The sequence below is a fragment of the Drosophila takahashii genome, chromosome 2L (genome assembly GCF_030179915.1).
Source record: "Drosophila takahashii strain IR98-3 E-12201 chromosome 2L, DtakHiC1v2, whole genome shotgun sequence".
Classification (NCBI taxonomy): domain Eukaryota; kingdom Metazoa; phylum Arthropoda; class Insecta; order Diptera; family Drosophilidae; genus Drosophila; species Drosophila takahashii.
In genome coordinates this window covers 12,792,839-12,813,806 of record NC_091678.1, presented here as the reverse complement: position 1 = coordinate 12,813,806, position 20,968 = coordinate 12,792,839, and the positions used below count along the sequence as shown (strand labels likewise).

At 36.6% G+C, this 20,968-nt stretch overlaps 3 protein-coding genes across 3 annotated transcripts; 1 reads left to right on the top strand and 2 right to left on the bottom strand.

The window, feature by feature from the left end:
* Window positions 1-5,953: 5,953 nt before the first annotated feature.
* On the bottom strand, window positions 5,954-6,353 carry Sfp23F (Seminal fluid protein 23F). Its single transcript, XM_017158536.3, has 2 exons — window positions 6,219-6,353; window positions 5,954-6,165 (listed from the first exon to the last, which is right to left on the bottom strand). Exons 1-2 carry the CDS (start codon window positions 6,280-6,282, stop codon window positions 5,996-5,998), a joined length of 234 nt encoding a protein of 77 aa, XP_017014025.1. The 5' UTR covers window positions 6,283-6,353; the 3' UTR covers window positions 5,954-5,995.
* Window positions 6,354-6,476: 123 nt separating this feature from the next.
* On the bottom strand, window positions 6,477-7,019 carry LOC108068781 (tabkunin 2). Its single transcript, XM_017158537.2, has 2 exons — window positions 6,750-7,019; window positions 6,477-6,680 (listed from the first exon to the last, which is right to left on the bottom strand). Exons 1-2 carry the CDS (start codon window positions 6,814-6,816, stop codon window positions 6,511-6,513), a joined length of 237 nt encoding a protein of 78 aa, XP_017014026.1. The 5' UTR covers window positions 6,817-7,019; the 3' UTR covers window positions 6,477-6,510.
* A 10,651-nt stretch (window positions 7,020-17,670) lies between these two features.
* LOC108068779 (uncharacterized) lies at window positions 17,671-18,126 on the top strand. The gene has a single exon (XM_017158534.3). It carries the CDS (start codon window positions 17,784-17,786, stop codon window positions 18,045-18,047), a length of 264 nt encoding a protein of 87 aa, XP_017014023.2. The 5' UTR covers window positions 17,671-17,783; the 3' UTR covers window positions 18,048-18,126.
* The last annotated feature ends 2,842 nt before the right edge of the window (window positions 18,127-20,968 follow it).

The window sequence follows — 20,968 nt, the reverse complement described above, 5'->3', positions numbered from 1 at the left end:
TTGGATTTATTTATTTAAGTTTATGAAATTTACTATGAGTTTTCATAGAAATTTATTTCGAGTTTAAACTATGTAAATAAATACAGAAAATACTTTTAAAACCCACACTGCGTATGCGTTATTTTTGTTTACTGATCACAGTTTTTGGCCGAGTGCACGCTAAACATCCGGTTGCTTCTGATTCCGCAGTGTGTACTTTCTCCCTTCCACTTTCCACTTTCTCCGCTTTCTGTTGAGCTGCTTGATGCTCCTGCTGTCGCTGCTTTTTGGGCGTGCTGCTGTCGCTCAACTTCCGCTCGAATAGAGTGAAAAATAGCATTTTAGTGGGCACAATTCGCCAGGGGCCAACCTGCTCGTGCTTCGCCTTCCGCTTCCCTTATCCCTTTTTGCAGATTGACAACACACACACTTGCCGGAGGTGGAGGTGGAAGCGGAAAGGGGTGCCAGAGATACAAAAAAAAAAGACCGGAGAGTGAGAGAGTTCTCTCCCAATCGGCAGCCATCTTGATCTCAGCTGTCAGCCGTTAAAGGCTCGCCAGCCATCTTGCTCTAACCAAATTAAATAGTACAATTTACCATGTGTCTGAGTGCATGCATGTGTGTGAGTTTGGTAATTGCAAAAGTTGCCAGCGAAGTTTGTCAGATATAAAGGGAATTCGTATGAACACACATAAACGCATTATGCACTGGGGAAAAATGAGTCATAAAAGATAAATGTTACATGAACTGAATTTACATAGCTTAGAAATTTATTAAGGGCATATTTATTTATACTTTTTTTGTCGAGACTAGTCCGTTTTTCAGACATTTATGCAAGTTTAATTTTTGATTATTTATTTATATTTTTTTAGATTTTTTTGTCAAGATTTTTTGGCTGCAGAAGAGGGAGGACTCTTTTTTAATGAACATTTAATTAGTATACATTTTTTCAACAATTAAATTTTTTTCTGTGTCTAAAGCTGCATTTGTATGTTATTTTTTATGCGTTGGTTGTGCAAAGAAAAGTGCAGAAATTGCAAACGACTTAAATAAGCAAACAGAAGCGAAAAACTCACACACACAGACACAGACAGAAGTTGACACACTCCCACATATGCAAATACACCGCGCATGAAGGGGGGATCCTTTACGACATCTCTTAAAAAAAACACATTTTTCGCGCTTTGCTACTTAAATAAACTACTTTTTACTACTGACTGGCTTTTACAGCCGTTTTTTGTTGTTTCGGTCCTACGTTTTTACTGATACTTTTATGTATGGGCATAAATTGTTGGTATTGTTGTTCTTCTTATTTTTTTACATTCTCACTGTAATATAATGTTACGTTTTACTTTTACATGGCAACTCTGTTGGTAGGGTACAACTATTTATATACTTTTTAACAAATTAATACAAAAATCATTAGGGTTTTAAAATCACTTTATAATGTGTCCGAAAGTATGCACTAAAATTATAATGCCATTTTTCGGACTTAATTCTTTATAATTCTTAAATTCTTGCCTACTTTTAGACACCTTTCAAATTGATCTTAATTGATTGTTGTAGGACACTTGATTCATTAAATTATAAAGAGAAAATGGTACGTTTTTGAGAGCTTTAAAAAAAAACAACAAAAGTTTTACGACAAATGCTAAACTAAATTGGAATTCTTCTATCGAAAACGTCGCTGTCGTGTTCATCTAAATTTCAAATAGCTGCGACCATGTCCAATTTTAATTTCGCTGGTTTCGCAGGTAAAAAGAGATCCGGACTGGTAACCACATTTTTTCCGCTCAACTTTATTGGCGACTTTTAGCAAATGGTTCGCTCCGAGCAGCAACAAATCAAAGTGCAGTTGAATGAATTTTTCATTGTTTTTGCCATGGGGACAACTTTAAAGTTTAAACTGTCCCCCCGGTGGACATCTAATCAGTCAAAGAGTTGGACCAACTTTGGTCCACTGCACCCATACATTCGCCGCCTGCAATTGTAACTTTGTGCCCGGAGTTTTCTCCGATTGCGTAACTTTACAAGGCTGTGGAAAAAAAACCGAAACAACTGGCGGCTTTCCAACTCGACTTCCAAGTGCGTTTGACAGTCGTTCGAGGCTGAAAGGCCGACGCCGGCAAACAATTTTCACATTTGTCCGGGACAAGGGCAAAAAGGAGCTTTACCACTCGCTGGGGAGGTCATCGTGATTGCGGCTGATATGTATATGACATTGCCTTAACTTTCCAGCGGGTGGAATTTAGGCTTCAGCAGTCGTGAATAGTTACAAATTTAAAAAATAAATAAAGTTTATGGTTTAGTTGTGATAAGCTATTTGTAAGTTACAAAAACTGGTTCACACAATTACTTATAGACCAAAGATAATCTTTTAAAAAAATCTTAGGTAGAAAATTGACAAGATGTATATTTTAACTTTCATTTATTTATCCGCATTTTTAGTAAAAGTTATTTTATATTTTTATTATTACTTCAAAAAGATCTCTTTTATAGTAAATAGTTGTATTCTTGCTATAAAAAAAGACAGGGTGGTTTAAAAATTACTTTTAAATCTTCTTATAAAGGCGTCTAAAAGTAGGCAACAATAAATTTTAAGTCCGAAAGTCCGAGGAATTCTTTCCAAAAATAAAAAAAACGGCTTTAGTTTTGAGTGCTTTGTTTTTTTATATTTTATAATTTTTTTTACATTTTATTTTATTTTGATGAATTTTTTTTTATAAGTTTTCTAACTTTTGTTTAGCCCTAACTTTTTGTAATGTCTTCAAACTATTTTCCCACTTAATGCAGGGAGCTGCCAAAATTGTTATCCCATTAAAGCTACTTGATGGCTTCTGTAAACCGATTAAAGCACTCGTAATTAAGCTGACCGCACTTGCGTCGGAAGGTACGGTACGCCTACCCAAAAACGGAAAACCCCAAAAGCGCAAGCGACACTTGCGGCCGGGCCATTAAGCGCGGGCATCCGGGAAAAGCGAGCGGGAGGAAAGCGCGAGAAAAGCGGGAAAATTTGTGGGAATAGAAAGCTTTTACTGTTACCCAGCGCACTTAATTGGAATGCACTTGAAGAGCTCCTGCAGCTGAAACAGAGACTGCTGCACAAAAATGCGAAGCACTCGGCAGCGAATTGGCTGACGATTTTATTTCCTCTCTTTGCCCCACAGGGCCAATTACTAAAGATCGGAATTGCCACAATACCAGCCAGTTGGCCAAGTTGGCAACGTGAAAGATGAAGTTGGGGAAAAACCACTTGCCATAATCCTTTTCAATCAACTATGGCGAATCAGAGAGGGAGAGTCCTGGAACTTGCTCGAATCAAATTCCCTTTTATTTCGTATTTATATTCAATTTATTCTAGATATTTGCTGCTCTATGCAGCATTTTCCACTTCGATTTGCTTTGCTTTGCCTTGGCTTGCCTTGCGCTTTTTTGGCCTTTGCCAAAAGGGGGAGATGAAATCAAGCAAAACTTGTGCATTTTTATTTTTTGTTTTGCATCAAATTGAATCGAATTCGATTGGGGAATCGCAAAAGGCAGTTTTAGATAGACTTTCCCCGAGTTAAACTCGAGTGTAATGTAACAGAAGAAATTGCCGCATTTGGAGCCCATAATTTATGGTATTGCGGATTAACCAGCCCACAGACATTTTAAAAATCGCTTAGCGCTTTTGGCACAAATGAAACATCAAAGATTTACGAGCCATGATTAAGGCATTTTGCGGCACCCTAACAACAAAAGCGCAAAAACAAAGGCCGGAAAGCAGGGCTTTGGCCAAAAGGATGCCTCAGCATCGTCCCTTCGAAAGGAGTGCAAGTGTTTCTGGGTAAAGTGTTGAGCTGAAAGTGAAATTCCCCCTTTTATTTATTGAATGTGTTAAGCAGAGGGGGATGTTGGAAGTTGGCGACTATAAACGGCAGGGGACTTTACTCTTCAGTCTGTCAGTTGCGGAAAGTGCTCTGCCAGCCAGCACGCTGTGAGTAATTGTTCGGTTTAATTGAGGGTTGGGCAAAGGAAAATAAAATAAAAATGTTAAAAGGCATTCTACTTCAGAAATGTATTTCCCATTTTTATTTTATTTAATTTTTTTTTAAATAACAGGATCGATAAATTACAATGTCGGTGTAAAAAGAACCATATTGCAAAAATACATTCGTTGGGTTTTGAAATCAAGTATACGACTAGTAAAACAGATACCTTTTGTATGCTGTATTTATATATTTTTAAGACAAAAATAAAAAGCAGGAACAGTTACCTTATAAATAGTAAATATATTTCATTTTTTTATACTCTGTTAATTCAACAGAAAATTAAAAATGTTTAAAAAACTGTTTTAAAAAAATTCTGTAATGTACGAATCAGAGAAATTTCGTTGCTAAGGATTTTTTAAACGACTTGGCTGGGCGTTGAGTCCCAAGTAAATCCACACATTGTTGCCATACGAAAAGGGACTTATTCTGTAATTAACATGAGCTTTGTGAGCTCACATCTTAGCCAGGGGCCATTACTCATGGCACTCTTTAATTATGCTGGCCAGAGATTTTTTTCGCACAGATACCAAATTACTCCATATAACATGGCCAAAATCTTTTCGGGGGTGTGAGAACCCAATTAAGACCCGCTTATTGCAGGGCAACACCAAAGTCGATCCCACTGCTGATAACGTACAATTTGTGTGGATATCTCTGGGGGATTCCCCTGGTTTTCCATACCCCCTTTTATGTAGTGACTCCTAGCCGATTTGCATTTTTTGTTTATTTGCGGCGCGAATCCTTTGGAGGCTTATAGTTTTGTAATTGTTTCGGGATGGACCCCCGGTGCTGTTTTCTTTTTTTTCTTTCTATTTTCGGACTGATTTCGATTGTGTTATCCCTGCTCGGCACTGCTTTAAATTGCTCGGGGCTTGCACCGATTTTTATTCCGTATTTTTCCATCTTGTTTTGGTTGTGCGCAATTTGCATTTTGTGAAATGGCGGGAAATTGCGCGCTCCGAAGCGTGTGAATAATGTGTGAGCTTACCGAGCTTACTCGCTGCGAAATCCAAAGGCTGCCACTCGGGTGCCGTTCCAAAATGATTTGTAGGCATTTTAATCTAATTAATGTTGTCGCGATGGAGGCTTCAAAATAGCTGCACTTGAAGAAAATAAAATTGACTTAAAAATCGAGAAAAAATAAGTAACATTTAAAAGAATGGCAAAAATCCTAGAACTGTTAAGTAACCTGAGTTTAATATAAATAATTTTGTTATCAAAAATTTTTCCGAAAATATTAAAATTATAATGGAATATAATTTAATTCATTTAAAATTGCCACATAACCCTGTTATTGGAATAAATTTAGTGTTTAACATTTTCGGTCTAAACTCATATATTATTTTAGTTTTAGTGGCTTTATACTCCAAATTTTTGTTCTCCGTTTCGAAGAAAAACCGGACTGGAATCCGAAAAATGCACATTTGCGCCCCATTGCTAATTGTCTACCAAGTTTTATTCCCTTCTCTTTCGTCCTTCGTCCTGCTGCCATTTCTTCCACTTCTCAACTTTGTTGTTATTCAGCCATTACGCGCACTTGTCGTCGGGGTTGTCATTATGCTTTCATGGCTTTAGTTTTGCCCTGGGCATAAGTTTTCTAAAAAAAACGAAATATGAATACAAAAATGGCTAAAGGGTGTATGGAGCGATGAGGAGAAGAAGGCAACAGGAGCGAAGTTGTTGATGTCTTAACGACTTTCTGACAAATAGGAAAAGTTTTAGCTAACCCTTTAAATCTCTTCACGTTGATTGCTAGAAAATAAACAAAATAGATTACTTTATATTTAAATTAAAAAATAAGTAAATTTCCTGACACACTCTCGGAAGATGTGAAATGACTTAGGATCAGCACACTGAACGATTTAAAATTGATTTACATATCTGCGACCAATTAAATTCGTTTAAATCAACTGCATTACCATTAAGATCTCGGTTACTCCCAATTTTTTAGAACCTGTTTTAGATGTCCCCTTTATTTCTTATCTTTACTCTTTACATTTATCTTCACACTCCTTTATACTATTGTAAGCAGTTCCGTAGACACCACATGCCACGAAGTTCTTTGATGTGCAGTCGTTGGTCCAAGGGTTATAACCAATTCGAGTAATTATAGTATTACATACCCCAAAGCCAAGCAAACTGTCAGCGCAGATTGCTAAAAATTTACAAATATTATGAAATATATTTTTTTTATTTGTAAATACTCACGATTTTTCAGAGCCAAAAGAGAACCAAGTATAGAAAGCAAGCAGAGAATTGAAAATATATACATTTTGAGGTATTTCTTAAAGAGCAGACAAAGCAATTCTTTTCGACTGATGTATAACGACTAAAAGAACAGAAACACTACACTATTTGTTGCTTATATTAATTAATAACCGCGACTAATAGAATTATACCTGCATTCAAAAGATTTCCATTTTTCAATAATTGCAAATAAAAGACGTGCTTTGGATTTTTCGGTTTGTTTATTTTTATATTACCTCTACAATTTATTAGTCTATTCCTTGCACCTTGTTTCACATTCTTTAATACTCTTAAAGAAAGTTCCTTTAGCTGAACATCCACCTATGTGCACCGTCTTGCAAATGTTTTGGCTTGGTATATAAACGATTTTCGTAATTAACATTTTACATGGGCCGACGCCTTCATATTTAACACCACAGATAGCTTAGTGATAAAGAAAAATATTAAATATTAATTTTTTATTTATATTATAAGCATAAACATTACACTTACGATTTTTTAGAGATAAAACACAACCAAGTAAGGAAAAAATTAAGCAGATAATGGAATAAAACTGCATTTTAGGTTTTCTTAAAAGGACTTTATAACCTGTTGCCTTTGGCTGACTTGAAATGACTAAACGTGTAGAGCGCCGAATAATTTGACTTTAATGGGAAAACAATATCTGCGACTAAAGCATTCTTTTGTGTCCATTACTAGCATATATATAAGTCTGGTAATTATAGCCGCCATTCACAGAGTTCAACGGCATATTGTTTTCGTGGTAATTCATCTTGCACCAAAAACAAAACACTTGTTTAAACTTTCTCTCTGGAAATTTTTATTGTCATTTTTATCCATATTTAATTTATAATATTATTTATACTCACTGCATTTAGCTACGCATACCTCATTTTTCTTGAGAAAGGTTTTGGATTTTTAATACTAATGTGTGGGTACTCTTTAGATTATTATTAAGGCTTTTTAAATTTAGTTGGCAAATAGGGTTAAATACTAATACAAATATTATGGGTACCAGTACATTTATAACAAATATTTTTATACTTTCTTAACTACTGTCAACAATTATTTTTATATTATTCACGATAATGATTTTCATTTTTGTGTTCTTGTTTACTTTGTTGAATGGGAATCCTGCACAATTCCCTGTGGATTTTCCCTGCCCTTTCGATTGAAAAGGAACATTTGATACGCAATTTCAATAAACAGATAATAACAAACACTTAACCCCCGGCAGCCAATCTGCAACCCCATTCAACCCCCAGCAACCAGGTGATTGTCTTTTTTGAGTCCGCCGGGCATTATTGCGAAAAGCTTTGTGCAAATTTTCTCATATTTCCCTGGTAAGCTCTTCTCAAGGACAACGCAAGACGAGGGCAAATAGCATAAAGCAAATATAAATATGCTAAAGGGGGAAACGTTTGAGAGGAAAATATATTCTTATTTGTTTTTCATATCAAATTTTGTATTTGTCTTTTGCCCTAGTAATTGTTATTTGATACACGCAAAAAGCGAAAAGTTGTATTATTTTCCTTTTTGCATATTTGTGAAAAAAACAGATTATTAAAAGAAAACTTAAAAAGGAAAACGATACAGTTCCATGAATGCTTTTCATTGAAGGCAAGTCTGGGCAATAGCGAAATTCAATTAAAAACTTGAAAAGCCGCCTAACAATTTCCAACTGCAATTAGATGAGAGAAAACACACACAGTACAGACCATTCTGATTGCTGCAACACTGGGAACCAGATACAAATGCAATATATACAGATACATGAACGCAGCTAAGATACAAAAACTTCGCTTTGGCAAAGTTTTAGCTTTTATGTAACAAAACGCAGCTGAAGGCAGCTAAACTGCAATAGATACGCCCTCTTCCTCGCCATTTTGTGTAGCATCTGGCCCACATTTAGAATTAGAAAAAAGAAAATCAATAGCTAAATTTTACTAAAGTAAAAGCAGTCCTAAGTTCTTCTTACATTTATTAGAAGATTTTTAATTTTGAGAAATTTTGTAATAATTTAAATGTACATCGTTTTCCATTGGATTCAGACTAAATGTTTGCTCAAACTTGTAGTCATATGAAAGACCATATCCTTTTTGTACATATTTCTAGTGACTCAACTTAATTAGAAACTTTACATACGCAAACATCATAATATAACTTTAAATGAAAAGATGGGGAAGTTGTTGATTATGATAGAGAAGATGCACTTATCAAAGTTGCTGAGCTAGAAAAGAAGTTATGAGTAAGTTGGAATCATATAATGACGTGGATTTGATTTGAAAAGGGGGATCTAATAACCCTGGGCCATAACCCAAAAAGTTTTTGTAAGTTTAAAAGTTTTTTTACTATTCTTTACCAATAAAAATTTAATTTATTATTAAATTCTGCATACAAATTATAGTTTCTAAAATTTGATAACATTTTTGCCAGCCTGTGTAAATGCCACTTATTAATTTTAAATCGCAATTTAATATTTAATACAAAAATTTGTTGGTAATCATAAGCCTATAAACTTTAATCCGTTGATTGGAATTTTGATATTATTTATTTTCGATTGATCTGACAAGCTGTTGCCATTCGACCTGACACTGAATCATAGATTAAAATTGTATTTTTTTCCCATTTTTTATGACGATTTGATAGGTCCAAAGGGATAAATAATAACACTGCCAGTAAAAATTGACTGCCTCGAATTTCCACTCGTGAATGTATGACTTTAAAAGTCAAAAGCGACGGTTATTTATCCCCTTTGTTCGATTTGTTCCCTTACCCTTTCAACTCTTCATTTTGTCATTTGTTATATATGCCAGAACGGATTTATGTTGGCCCTGTCAGGGGTTTCATTATTATTTGTTTCCCCGGGCTCATTCGCAACTTTGCGGCATTTGGCATTTGCATTTTTATGGCAACACTTTCAGGGGCCGCAATTATTTCCCCATCTCGAGTCCTGCGAACCGAAAATTTTTATTGCTCCTGCATCCGCAGCCTCGTGTGTGGACCTTTATCTCCCTTTGCTGTTTTTCCGGGGGTAATGGGGACTCGGCACCCGAGTGCTCGATGTTGTTGGGGATGGGAAAGACGAGGCATCAACAGTCATTTGGCAAATATATTGCAGTCACAACATCGCATATAACACATCAATATCCGGCACGGCCACGCCCACCCACACAATCCGCCCCCAGCCGACGATTTACACATAAACAGAAGCAATAAGCGAACGAAGGACGAAAGCAAATTGAAAACGACAAAACAAAAGTGAAATGTTGCGAAAATACAAGAATGCCGGGAAAAGTTGTGGGAAAATATTGGCTTGCGATGCTCTGCAAAAATCAGGAAAAATGTAAACTGGAGAAAAACTCGCTCATTGTTCGAAAAAAAGTTCTTAAATACATTTAAGAATTAATTAAGTAAGAAGTAAGTATTGACTTAAATATAAAGGTAAATAAATTGGTGCTCAAAACTTTTAAGTTACATATTAATGTATAAGAATTTTTATAGTCTAAAAAAATGGATCTGATAAATGTTTTTGTACACAATTAACATTTTTTTAAATTAAGAATTTTATTGGATTTTTGTCTTTTCAAATGCCTTGGATACCCTGAAATCTTTGTGTGCCCCTTAACTGAAGTTCGAAACGAGCACAACAGAAATTTGTTGTACCGGATATCCGCTTTTTCAGCATGTGACGGAAGTTGTTGTCCCGCTCTCACACTCGGCCATTGTAGAAATCGAGGTGGCGCTCTGATAACTTCCCTTTCATTTTTGAGCTCGTTTTTTTGCGCCTGTTTTGTATTTTTTACGGCCTCTGCAAGATCTTAATTTCGATATTGATGTCAAATTGTCGCTTGGTTTAATTAAAAAAATCCACAGAGTGCAGCAAAAGTGAAACAGGAAGCCAGAAACAAGGCAACTGAACCTGGGCCCATTTGTTTCGTCGCTGTTGTGGGTTTTTCTCTTGGCTTACTTTTTATTTTTGCGCATTTCAGCATTGTGTTTTCGTTCCATAATTCCCGAGTGGCTCGATTTGAGGACCAACACGTCGTCGAACGGTCCAAACGGTTCGGATTCCGCAGCTCCATTGTGACCTCAGGATGTCAAAAGTTATCACTTGCATTGCATGCGGAAAATTCTTTGGAGTTTAAAGATGCAGCGATAGGAAATTTAACTTGAGTCAGAATAAAAGGCAGCAAAATAAATCAAATAAATTCCTTAAAAATATATACGTGCTCATCATCATCACTTATAATAAATATATTTTTTAGGTATAAAGAAAAACATATTTTTTTTTCATTTATATTAACATGTGTTTTCAATAATTTGATTTACGTCCGATGGCTTACCACAAGAATTTACCACAAAAATTCTCTCTGCAGATGTCTGACCCATATATGCACATATTATAAATTAATCCACATGAAAACGGTCCATTTCATCAATGCCATTCGAGTTCATCCATAGCAATGCAGCATTCCATGCATGAGGAAATTTTTTCACTTCTGATTTCAGCTACCAAAAGTCCAATATACATTATTGATTATAATTTAAAATTTATTTTGCCTGCATGCCATGACGACTACGATGATGATGTTGTGAATTGTTTTTGTCTGCCGTTCTTTTGGGAACTTTGCTTTCCGTTCCGACAGTCTGACATTCTCAACGCCAATTTGCATTGATGGGTAATGAATGATGCAGAGGTTCGATTGTTGATGTAATCAAATATTTATGAATTAAATGGAAAATCATCAAACGGATAAGCCCATCAGTGTGGCGAGGGGCTGAAATGGAGCATCCTTTGATTATTGCCAGAAAGTAAACAATTTTGCATGGATTGAAGCATTTTAGCCGGAAAAACGGATTCCTAGATTAGAAAGGATTGGTTAGGATGATGGTGATTTTGAATATAGTGTTCTGGGAATAAATTCTTAATTTGTTTGGTTAAAGTTTTCCCTTGCATCCAAGTAGTTCTTTCTCGTTTCCGCTCGACAAGCTATTTGAAAACAGCTATAAACTTATCTGGTAGCTTGGGAAATATAATTAAGCGAGTGCAAATTGAAATACGCAACGTGCAGTCAACGAGGTATTATCCAAAATAGTCCCACAAAAATATTCACACAAACTACAAACTTGGTGCAAACTTTGTAAGTAGCCCACGACGAAAAGGACTTGGGCTGTGCGATTCTTGGGGCTTTTGGAAGCAGCGGCAGGATGCCGAAGTAACTTCCTTTTCAGCTTGTTCGGTGTGCCTTAGTTGGTTTAACTGGTAATTGCAGTTCGGAGGAGGGCGCCAAGGCGAGAATTGCCCCAAAAAGTGGCCAAGGAAATGGGTTCGCGGGGAAGTACATATTTGGCGGAATTATAGCCTCTGACCTCGGCAGCACAACTCAATTTTATTTCGTTACTTTCGCGGGCCAATTAAATTTCTGGGGCTAAGTGCAGAACCACCCTACGCTTTTGAAAAATGTATAAGAAATGTGTATTGTAATAGTTACATTAAAGGTGTCTAAAAGAATGCAACAAAATAATTAGAGTCCTAAAGTCGGCATTGTAGTTTCCACCGCCTACTTTTAAACATATTTTTTAGAGATTTGTATGTCATCCATATTTCATATTTACAATCCCTTCCAAACAATTGATTCAACTCCATATTCCTGGCTCGTAAAACGTTTTGCCAAAACAATACGATGTAAGGCGAACGCTTTGGTTGTCTCTCAGAAAAGTTTTGAGCTGTAAATAAAATATAACCATTTGGCACACTAACAGTATGTGGAATGGAAATCGTGCCAAGCGGGGTCAAAATCTGACTTTCTGCTTTTTTACCCCCATTTTTTGCCCTGCAGTCGTTTTATCTCAAAAGCAGCGTACGTGGACCAGAAAACGGAAAAAACAATTTCCTCGCTCGGAACTGGCTTTAGTTGTGACCCAATAAGGGCACAACAGAATGGAATCCCTTTACCAATTCTTGTTATAGAAGTTGTTCCTATTTTTTGTTTTCATTTTTTATTTTATTTCTTGGCTCCTAGCCTTTGAGGATGTTTCAATTGAGAATTGCCGTTAAGAGCATGCGGCCGGTGTCATTAAAATCATATGCTGCGCTGGTCAAAAACAGGCGAATTGCTGGGAATCAGATAATGTTGAATTGCGGCCAACCATGAAACCAGGAAAGAAATGGAAACACTTGGCACACTCTTGGCTCGAAAAAGAAGGCTTGATTTGAGAGTAGATAGGGTTGGAAATACCTTGGATTACTATAGTTGTTAAAAATATTATAGTTTAGAGCATTTATTATAATTTTCGCTATTCTATTAAAATGAAATATTATTGATTTTGTTATAATATGTTGAAAAGTTTTTAAAACTACCCTACCCCTTTTTATAATACGAAATGGCAGACGATTTTTATACGAAAGATGAAGTTTCCTTTTCACAGCATACTTTTAATGATTAAAAGGTATTTCTTATATTTCTGCGATATATAAGTGAATATATTAAACGTAATTCTACGAACTTAAATCGTTTCATTTAAACCGCTTTAAAATCCCAATCGACGCCTAGTAATCGTGGAGCAAACCAAAGTCTGGTAATAGATGGTCTTCGTTAAAAACTTTCCAATATCTGTTCGTCGGAAAACTGCATACATAGCCGAGGGCAACTCGAGGCCGACATTATGTTAGTGCTCCATTTTGTGGCCACACGCCCTTTTTCGCTAAAAGTGGGCGGTGAACCCAATACCCCTGTGGTGTGCATTGAGTTTCATGACGTCATTAGCGTTAATGGCTGTCCATGTGCATTATGCACAAGTTTAAATATTCATTTTGAATTCATTTTTTGTTTAATGAAAAGTTACACGAGCTGCAAATGAGCAGCGACTTGCATTGGAAATAATGAGCCATAAAGTGTTTGCCATTAAAGTTGCGGGCTCACGATGGTAATGAGGTGATGTGGGTGGTTTTTCGGGGTTTATGTTTGGGCGTGTGGCTTTCTCTTCCCTTTCATCGAATAGTTGAAAGGATTTGGCCCGTTGTCATGGCGGCCTTTGATTCCATTTTGTTAACCAAGTCGAGATAAGGGATTAAGTTCCAGGTGGCTTTTTGCAAGGCTCTCGGTTTCCCACGCTCTTTGGTTCTTATCAGCACTGAACTGCTGGATTTTGGTTAGTCATTAATGAGGTGATGACACGAGTATGTGAGTTCATGAATGGAGGCAAATATCCATGGCGTTGCTGTGGCAGTATCTGATTTCATATTGAATTTAGGGCCAGCGATTGCAATCTGTTGAGCTTGTGGAATTAATTTCAAGTAGGAGGTTGGGGCTTAGAGGGTTTTGGGGTTGATTTCAGTTTAAAGATTTTCCGTTGGCAAGTTTTGATTTAGAAACCTTACAGGGGAAACTGTCTTGGCTTGAATCTATTTTTATTTTACATTTTTTTATAGCATTTAATAAAATTATAATATTAAGCAGTTCATAAAAATATTATCTTTAGTAGTGGGAAAGTAGAAGAAAGAATCATAAAAAGTTTGACATTAAACAGCTCATTGTGCGGACATCAAGTTACTCATCTCTTTCTAAGCTTTCCTCGGTCTTTTATAACCCTTTTAGGTTTAACACGTTTTCCCCGCTAGATGTTGCAGCTGAACATGGGTGCAATACCCCCGCCTTTAAGTCCTCATATGGCCCACTTATATTCTGCACAGAAAACCAACTTGCATGAGCTTAGTCAGCGCTTACACGCAAAAATCGCACACATCAGGCAGTCATGGAATAGCATATATAGCTATATGTATATATTCTCTGTGCATATATGTTTCCTTTTTTTTACAACATTCAACGAGGCATGCAAAATGCCACCGAAATGAAATGCGCAAACAACAGGGGTGGAACAGGAGAGCAACAACTAGTTCGGTCTGACAACGGCTTTAGTTTTAAATTATTCTGCGCAATTTTATTTCGGCCTGGCCATACCTTCCCAAGAGGTGTTAATCAAAGGGGCAGTATGTCCCACATGATAAATGTCCGGACAGGAAAATACATTGCGGGTGGGAGTGGTTAAGTCCCTGGGGCTTCTCCTTCTCTTCATGAGTTTTGTCCATAAAGCTAGGTAATTTTCAAATTTCGTTTTATTTAGGTCATCATAAGGCCAAAATGTAATGGAACCTCTTTGCTATTATTTTCTACAATTATTTCATATTTTTAAAATGAGTAAACGTAAGTATGAGTAGACCTAAATTAAATCTCAGTTTAAAGCTGGATCATTTTCAAATTTCGTTTTATTCAGGTCGAAAATGGTCAAAACGTAATGGAACCGTATTGTTATTATTTTCGTACAATATTTCATATTTCAAAAAAAAATAATAAAAAAGTAGAAAATAATTTATTAGATAATGTCAAACACTAAACTTGATTAAAGGTCTATAATTTTACAGTTAAAAGTTGTATGTTTAATTTAACGTTACATTCTTTGTTATTTTGTGAAAATCAATTTTACCAAATTTCCAAAGAATTTCAAGTTTTAAATTGTTATATTCCACGCCATTTAAATTTTCGTTAAAAACCCTGTCATATTGCTGGCTTTTCAATTGCTCATCGGCAATTGAACTAGTTCCCCAAATCGCACTCGAATGCCCAGCATATTATAAGTTCCGGCTTGGCCTTGTTTTGCGGTTAAGTCCCTATGCCACATGCCCCGAAAAGTATGCCACATTGTTGCCGTTGCAAATATCGCTTTTTGCGCTTTTTTGCTGCCTGCATTTTATGACTCTGCTGCACACGCAGTGTGTGTGTGTGCGAGCGAGAGCGGAATAGAGTAATTGTTACATGCATTCAAGTTGACTTGCTGCGGTTTATCTGCATTCCCACCCCTTTCTCTTTCCCTTTCCCTTTCCCACTGCACATGTACATTGAGAATTTAATGCCACGACAATGCCATATTATTAGTTATCCTTTCCCAGGCCCCTGGAACCCCTTCTTCCCCTTACCGCCCCCTCTGCCACGCCTCCTGTGAAACCGAGTTGTGCATAATAAATTAACCACATGGCCGGTTCGAGTTTTGCTCATTAAAGCGCATTTGTATTTAGTTGTGCATAAAACATTAAGCGAAAATGAGCCAACGTGACCATGTCTCCATGTCCTTCCGAAATGCAAATGTGTGTGTATATTTGCTGGCTGTGCGTGCGTGTGCGTAATTACACATGTATCCTGGCTGCCCACTCGAAACGAATTCAATTCCATTCATATTTATACGACAAAGTGAGAAAGATTACCATCGAACGTGGAACGTGGAATTTGACCCGCTCCTGGGGGATCCCCTGTAATTATGTGATTAAAACGCTCTCGACTCATGGGCCTCGTATTGATTTTAAATTGAATAAACTTGTAATTAAGTGAAACGGCCTCCCACTGCACTCACATCAATGTGGTTTGTGTTTTGGGGCTGGGGAATTGACAGAAATGGAGCAAAATGATTGTTCGGAATTGGCTTGGAATTTAAGGAAGCTCAAATAAGAAATATTTTCTATGTCCGCTACAAGTTAAGTGGCCTACTTAAAGTCAAGCATAGATAATACTTTTGATTAAAGCCAATATGATTACATTTCAATACTGTATAACGAGTTATATTTATATATTTTGTCAATTGTGATAACTGCGATAATATTTAAGTATATTATGTTTTATTCCTTCTAATATTAAGATAGTACGATATTTTGGTAATAAATTTGTATATCCCATGAATTAGAATTTAATTTCATAATCTTTTTTTAAAATCACATAATCAAATATAAATAAATCAAAATTATTATTATTTTTAAACATATATGGCCATCTTTCATACTTCCTTACAAATTGTTCATATAGAACGGTCTCAAATTTAACAATAAAATAACCATAACATATCTTCTATTTATGTATTCCATTCACAGTTACAATAAAGAACCCCTCATGTAGGAAAGGAAGGCCTAAATTGTTATGATAAACTTTATTATTCGAGTCCGAACTCCGACCTTAGAGAGTCACAAATTTGGTTTCTGCTCCGTCACATTGGTTAGGCATTCAGTGGGAAAAACAATTTAAACTTTCATTACAGTCAACACATTTTGTCCTCCTTTTTGGCCCTCACCCACATTTGGCCACTTGGGCGACACTCATTCATAAATGCGAGAGTCTCCATGAAAGTGCGAGTGGGGTAATTTTCCAGCTGCTTCACATCCTTGAGCTCGACTTCTTCCTGGGGTTTTTGGTCGCCTTCTTTTCATACTTCTTTAAAGTCGTTATACCCTTTTGGAAGGGGTGTATGATTTTTAGGAAGTTTTTTTTGGCGAGTGTTATTTTTAGAAATTTAGAATATTTATCTTGTAAAAAATATATTTTAAATAAATATTAATAGTAAACTTACATTTTATTTTAAAGAATTTTAGTTGGTATACGTGGTTCTATTCTCTAATGAAAAAATTACAGTGTACTTATAAGACCAGTAAACTTAAATAGCTTTCTTTCATCATCTCGTGTGAAATTTTCCGAATTTTTGTGGCATCTACTGTAGTTGTAGTGGTGCTGAGTAATTTCCAGCAACATCTGTGGGCAGCCCTCGCGTTTCCGCTTCCTTTACACCCTTCTTCGACTTCCTCTTCCGGTTCTTGCCGCTCGCTCTTATCATTATTGCTCATCAAGCGTTTCTAATGAAGTCGTAAAAATTGAAAACTTTCAAAGCATGTGAGCGTGTCCTTTATCTCCTTGCTGCTTTCTCCTGCCATCAAGCATGCCTTTTTTTGTGGCGTTGCGGCTTATGTGTTTTGCTTTATTGCCTTCTCCTTATTTTGCTGATTTTTTTTGTCCCGCCCGTCATTTTAGCCGGGGTTTTTTTTTATGTCTCTCCCGCCATTAAATGTTTATTTTTCTGCGGTTTTTTCTTCACTTTCTTTTGTATCTTGTTGTATATTTTCCGCATTTGTTGTGCAAACTCATATAATCAGCTTTAAGCTCTCTATGCCTGCAGCTTTATAAGCTGGCACACGCTGGCAAATATTTACAAGCAAACTCGGTTTGTTTGTTCGGTCTCGACCGCTCTCGATTTAATGCTAATTTGGTGTTTCGGTCTCGTAAATAATTACCATTGCCCACGGACAAACATGAGCCCCAGGAATTGTTTAATTTTAGGTTGGCAAACAACTATTATATTTCTCATAGCTACAGGTGTGAATTTGCATTTCAACCATGTCTTGTTTTAATATGTTCATAATTGCAGTTCAAAATGAGAGCAATGGTATGATAAAGTTTTACCAAGTTTATATTAAATTATTTTAATAACTTTTTAAAACTTTACCTATATTTTTGGGTTAATATTTTTTCAAAGAGTCTATTAAATTATGTTTTTTATTTTGCATAAGGAATTTTATAGCTTTTAAATATATCTTGCTCAAGTATGTCACAGAAATGTCACATTTTGGTTGAAAATTTTCTAAAATCATACATTTTGATCAACTAAATTTAAAGTTTCGGAATATAGAAAGATCTTCTCCTTGGTCTTAGAATGGTGTGCCGCTTCAATCCATTTTATATTGGGCCAACGCCGCCCAGCTGCTGCACGGATCTTAAGCCCGAATGCGATTGCCCAACGTGCTCACCAGACACAGGGTATCAGGAGCCTCGACCCGTTCACGAGGAGTGCAACCAGGGTGTGTCGAAAAAGGAGACCAAGGAGAGCAAATGCAATCCACCATGCATAGAGGCACCCAAGAGGGTGAAGAAGGAAAAACACGATGAAGTCTCTAAAAAGAAATACAAAAAAATATGAAATATCAAATATTATAGATTTTATTTTTTTAAGAAAATATAAAAAAATTAAATTATGGTGGATACAAGCGCCAAAACTCCATAAACTTGGCTTGTTAAAATTCAATTACGCAGCTCATATATACACCCCATCAAATCAAAGTCAACCACAAATATTTTTCAAATTGAATTTTCCCACAAGAAAAAGGCAAAAACATGAAGATACGGCCATAAAAACTCAATAAGGGGCAATAAATACGTACATATATAGACGAATATGGCGGAGCAGACTACAAACAATTTGTTCAAGTTAACGTTCTCGCTCCAAAAGAATTTTCCTTCTTCATCTTTATTTTCCCGGTCTGCCCGCTTTTCCACGTCCTTTGGCTCCTTGAGGCTCACTAATTTCATTTACCACCCACTTTCCAAGGAGCTAGAACAGGGAGGAGAGCTTGTAATTGATTTCATTAAATCATTTGCCAAGCGAAGGGGAACGCAAATTGTTAGGCAATAGGAAATTACTGAATTAGAGCCCGTTTTTCACAACTCCTTTTGCAGTTTCACATGAAAAATTAAGCTAGGACAACGTGTCCTACAAGTTCAAGTTTCATGTATAGCATTTGCTTTGCTCATTTTTCGATTTCCTATTTGCATTTTTCTTCTGCATTCGGTCAGTTATTGGCTTGCGGCTACTCAGTCATAAACATTTTTCCTTGCCAATTTCCGTTGCAAAATGCAAAAGCTAAAAATTGATATTCAGGGTTTAGTGCTCTAGATGTTAAGTGATGTTTAGTTTGTACTGGGGAAGTAAATTGATAACCTATTATCCATTCTAAAAAGACTTCAAAATCTATTTACTTTTAAAATGGAATTGAGGGGGTTTTAGTTTATTGGGATTTAAAATCCTTAAATAAGAGCCTAAAAGTATGCAGTAAATAAATATGGTTGTACTTAAGTCATCCTGCTTAATTCGAGACACCTTTGTAGATTTTTTTAAAACTGCTTTAATTTAGGGATAAGAATGAATTTTTGTTCTCCTTTAACCTGCTTAGATTCAGTTTCCTTAAATTTGCGTTCTCTTTTCGTAGCTCATGTGTCACCGACATTGTTATCCTTTCGCTCGGTGGCTTATTCCCGTCGCTTCGCAAATGGAATACGTATTTTTCTTGCCTCGTCTTTGAAATCTCAGCAGCATCTCCGAAAAGCCAAAAGAATCTTCTACTATTTCCTTTCCTCGAAGCACTCGGCATAGCCACTTGGCTCCTCGTCGTCGTCTTGGCTGTTATATATGCATGCCGATGCAAATTCTGGCTGGGCTTCATTTATCACTTTTATGCAAGCCATAACTTTGCGATGCGTCTGGGCCGGACATTGATTTGACTGCCGGATCGGAGGTCTCGGATTCCGGGTTTGATTGCCCCGGATTGATGGCTTCTGCCTCTGTTTGTTCTCCGTTCTCTCGTTGCCCGTTCATTTACATTAATTAGTCTTGTAATTGGCATCAGGTGTCGTTTTTGTTGCCGCCTTTTCCCATTGTCGATCCCTGAACTCGACTTGTATTTACTGGCAATTGCGGCTAACGATTTATTTGCATACAATCATGCAATTCGATTCTGCTTGTGGTGCTGAACTCAAGGGGTTTACCGAGTGTTTGCACTCCAAGTAGCTAATTAGTTGAGCAAATTTTGCATCGCTTGATTGTGAAAGCGGGACCAAAGAGGGAGGTCCAAGGGTTATGGTCTATGGTTTTCCAAGAGCTTTCAATCAATAAATCTGCTTGTAATTGAAACTGCTCCATTTGTAAAAAAATTTAATACAAGTTTAGGTGCTCAAGATGTGGTAAATATATTTTATTTATAATGTTGGAAGACTAATTAACTACTTAAATATAAATGAAGATGTTTAAGAAATAATAGGGGTTTTGTATTCCTTATTCAAGTGTCTAAAACTATGCAATAAAAAATAATACTTGAAACCTTATTAGAAGTGTACATTCCAAATGCCATTATTTCTATTTGTTTAGCAGAGGACAACTGTTGCTTTAGTCCTACCCCCTATTCGGGAAATCGTTTTATTGTCGTCATCTTTTATGCATATGGCAGCCAGCAGAAGATGGAGTATAGGCAAATAAAATAAAATATTAAATGCCACTATAAATTTGCCCGGCTCCAACTATAAATAGCTGTCGAGCCACTTGAAGCAACATTCGCAAATTATGTATACACGCTGGTGGCCTTCGTGGGGCGTTAAGTGGGTGGTGGGTAGTAGTGGGTGGTGCTGCTGCTGTGGCAGCTGTGGTCCGAAACCAAGGACAAACATTTTTGGTAGTGCCTTGTTATTCCTGCTCGTGCGTGTGTTAATGCCAACACGTCGCGCTGTGTTTGCGTCTTCATGCTTTCCAATTAAGTCGGGGAGATAAAACAAAAGCTGGAACAAAGGTGGAAAGCCAGCCGAAAGTGAAGATTCCCCTTCCCTCCCCCCAGCAATTCCGGCTTCGTTTGTTGTCCTTTGCTATTTGTTGCCTGTCAAAACAACTTTAGTTTGGGGCCATCATGCGTGGCGAATTTGTAAGGGGAAAACATAGCTTTTGGGAACATTCCGAGTAGTTAACTTTCGGAGATTGCGAATGCGAAATGGAAATCGATTGAGTGGCAGCCTGTGTTGTGCGGCATTGATACCACATACACACATAATTAAGCAGCTTATGTCAGAGATTGTTAATCATGGCTAAGAATGACTGAAAGGCAGCCAAAGTTTGCCTATAACAGTGACTATAAATTGAGGAAGCTCTCGAAAGCAAATCATAAGTATGAACAACGGAAATGTGTGGTTCTAAACAACGGATATGAAACGATGGGTCATTTTCATATTTTTGACCAGTAAGTACAAATTAAACTACACTAATTAAAAAAAACATTTTATTAAAGGATTTTCCGATATGTT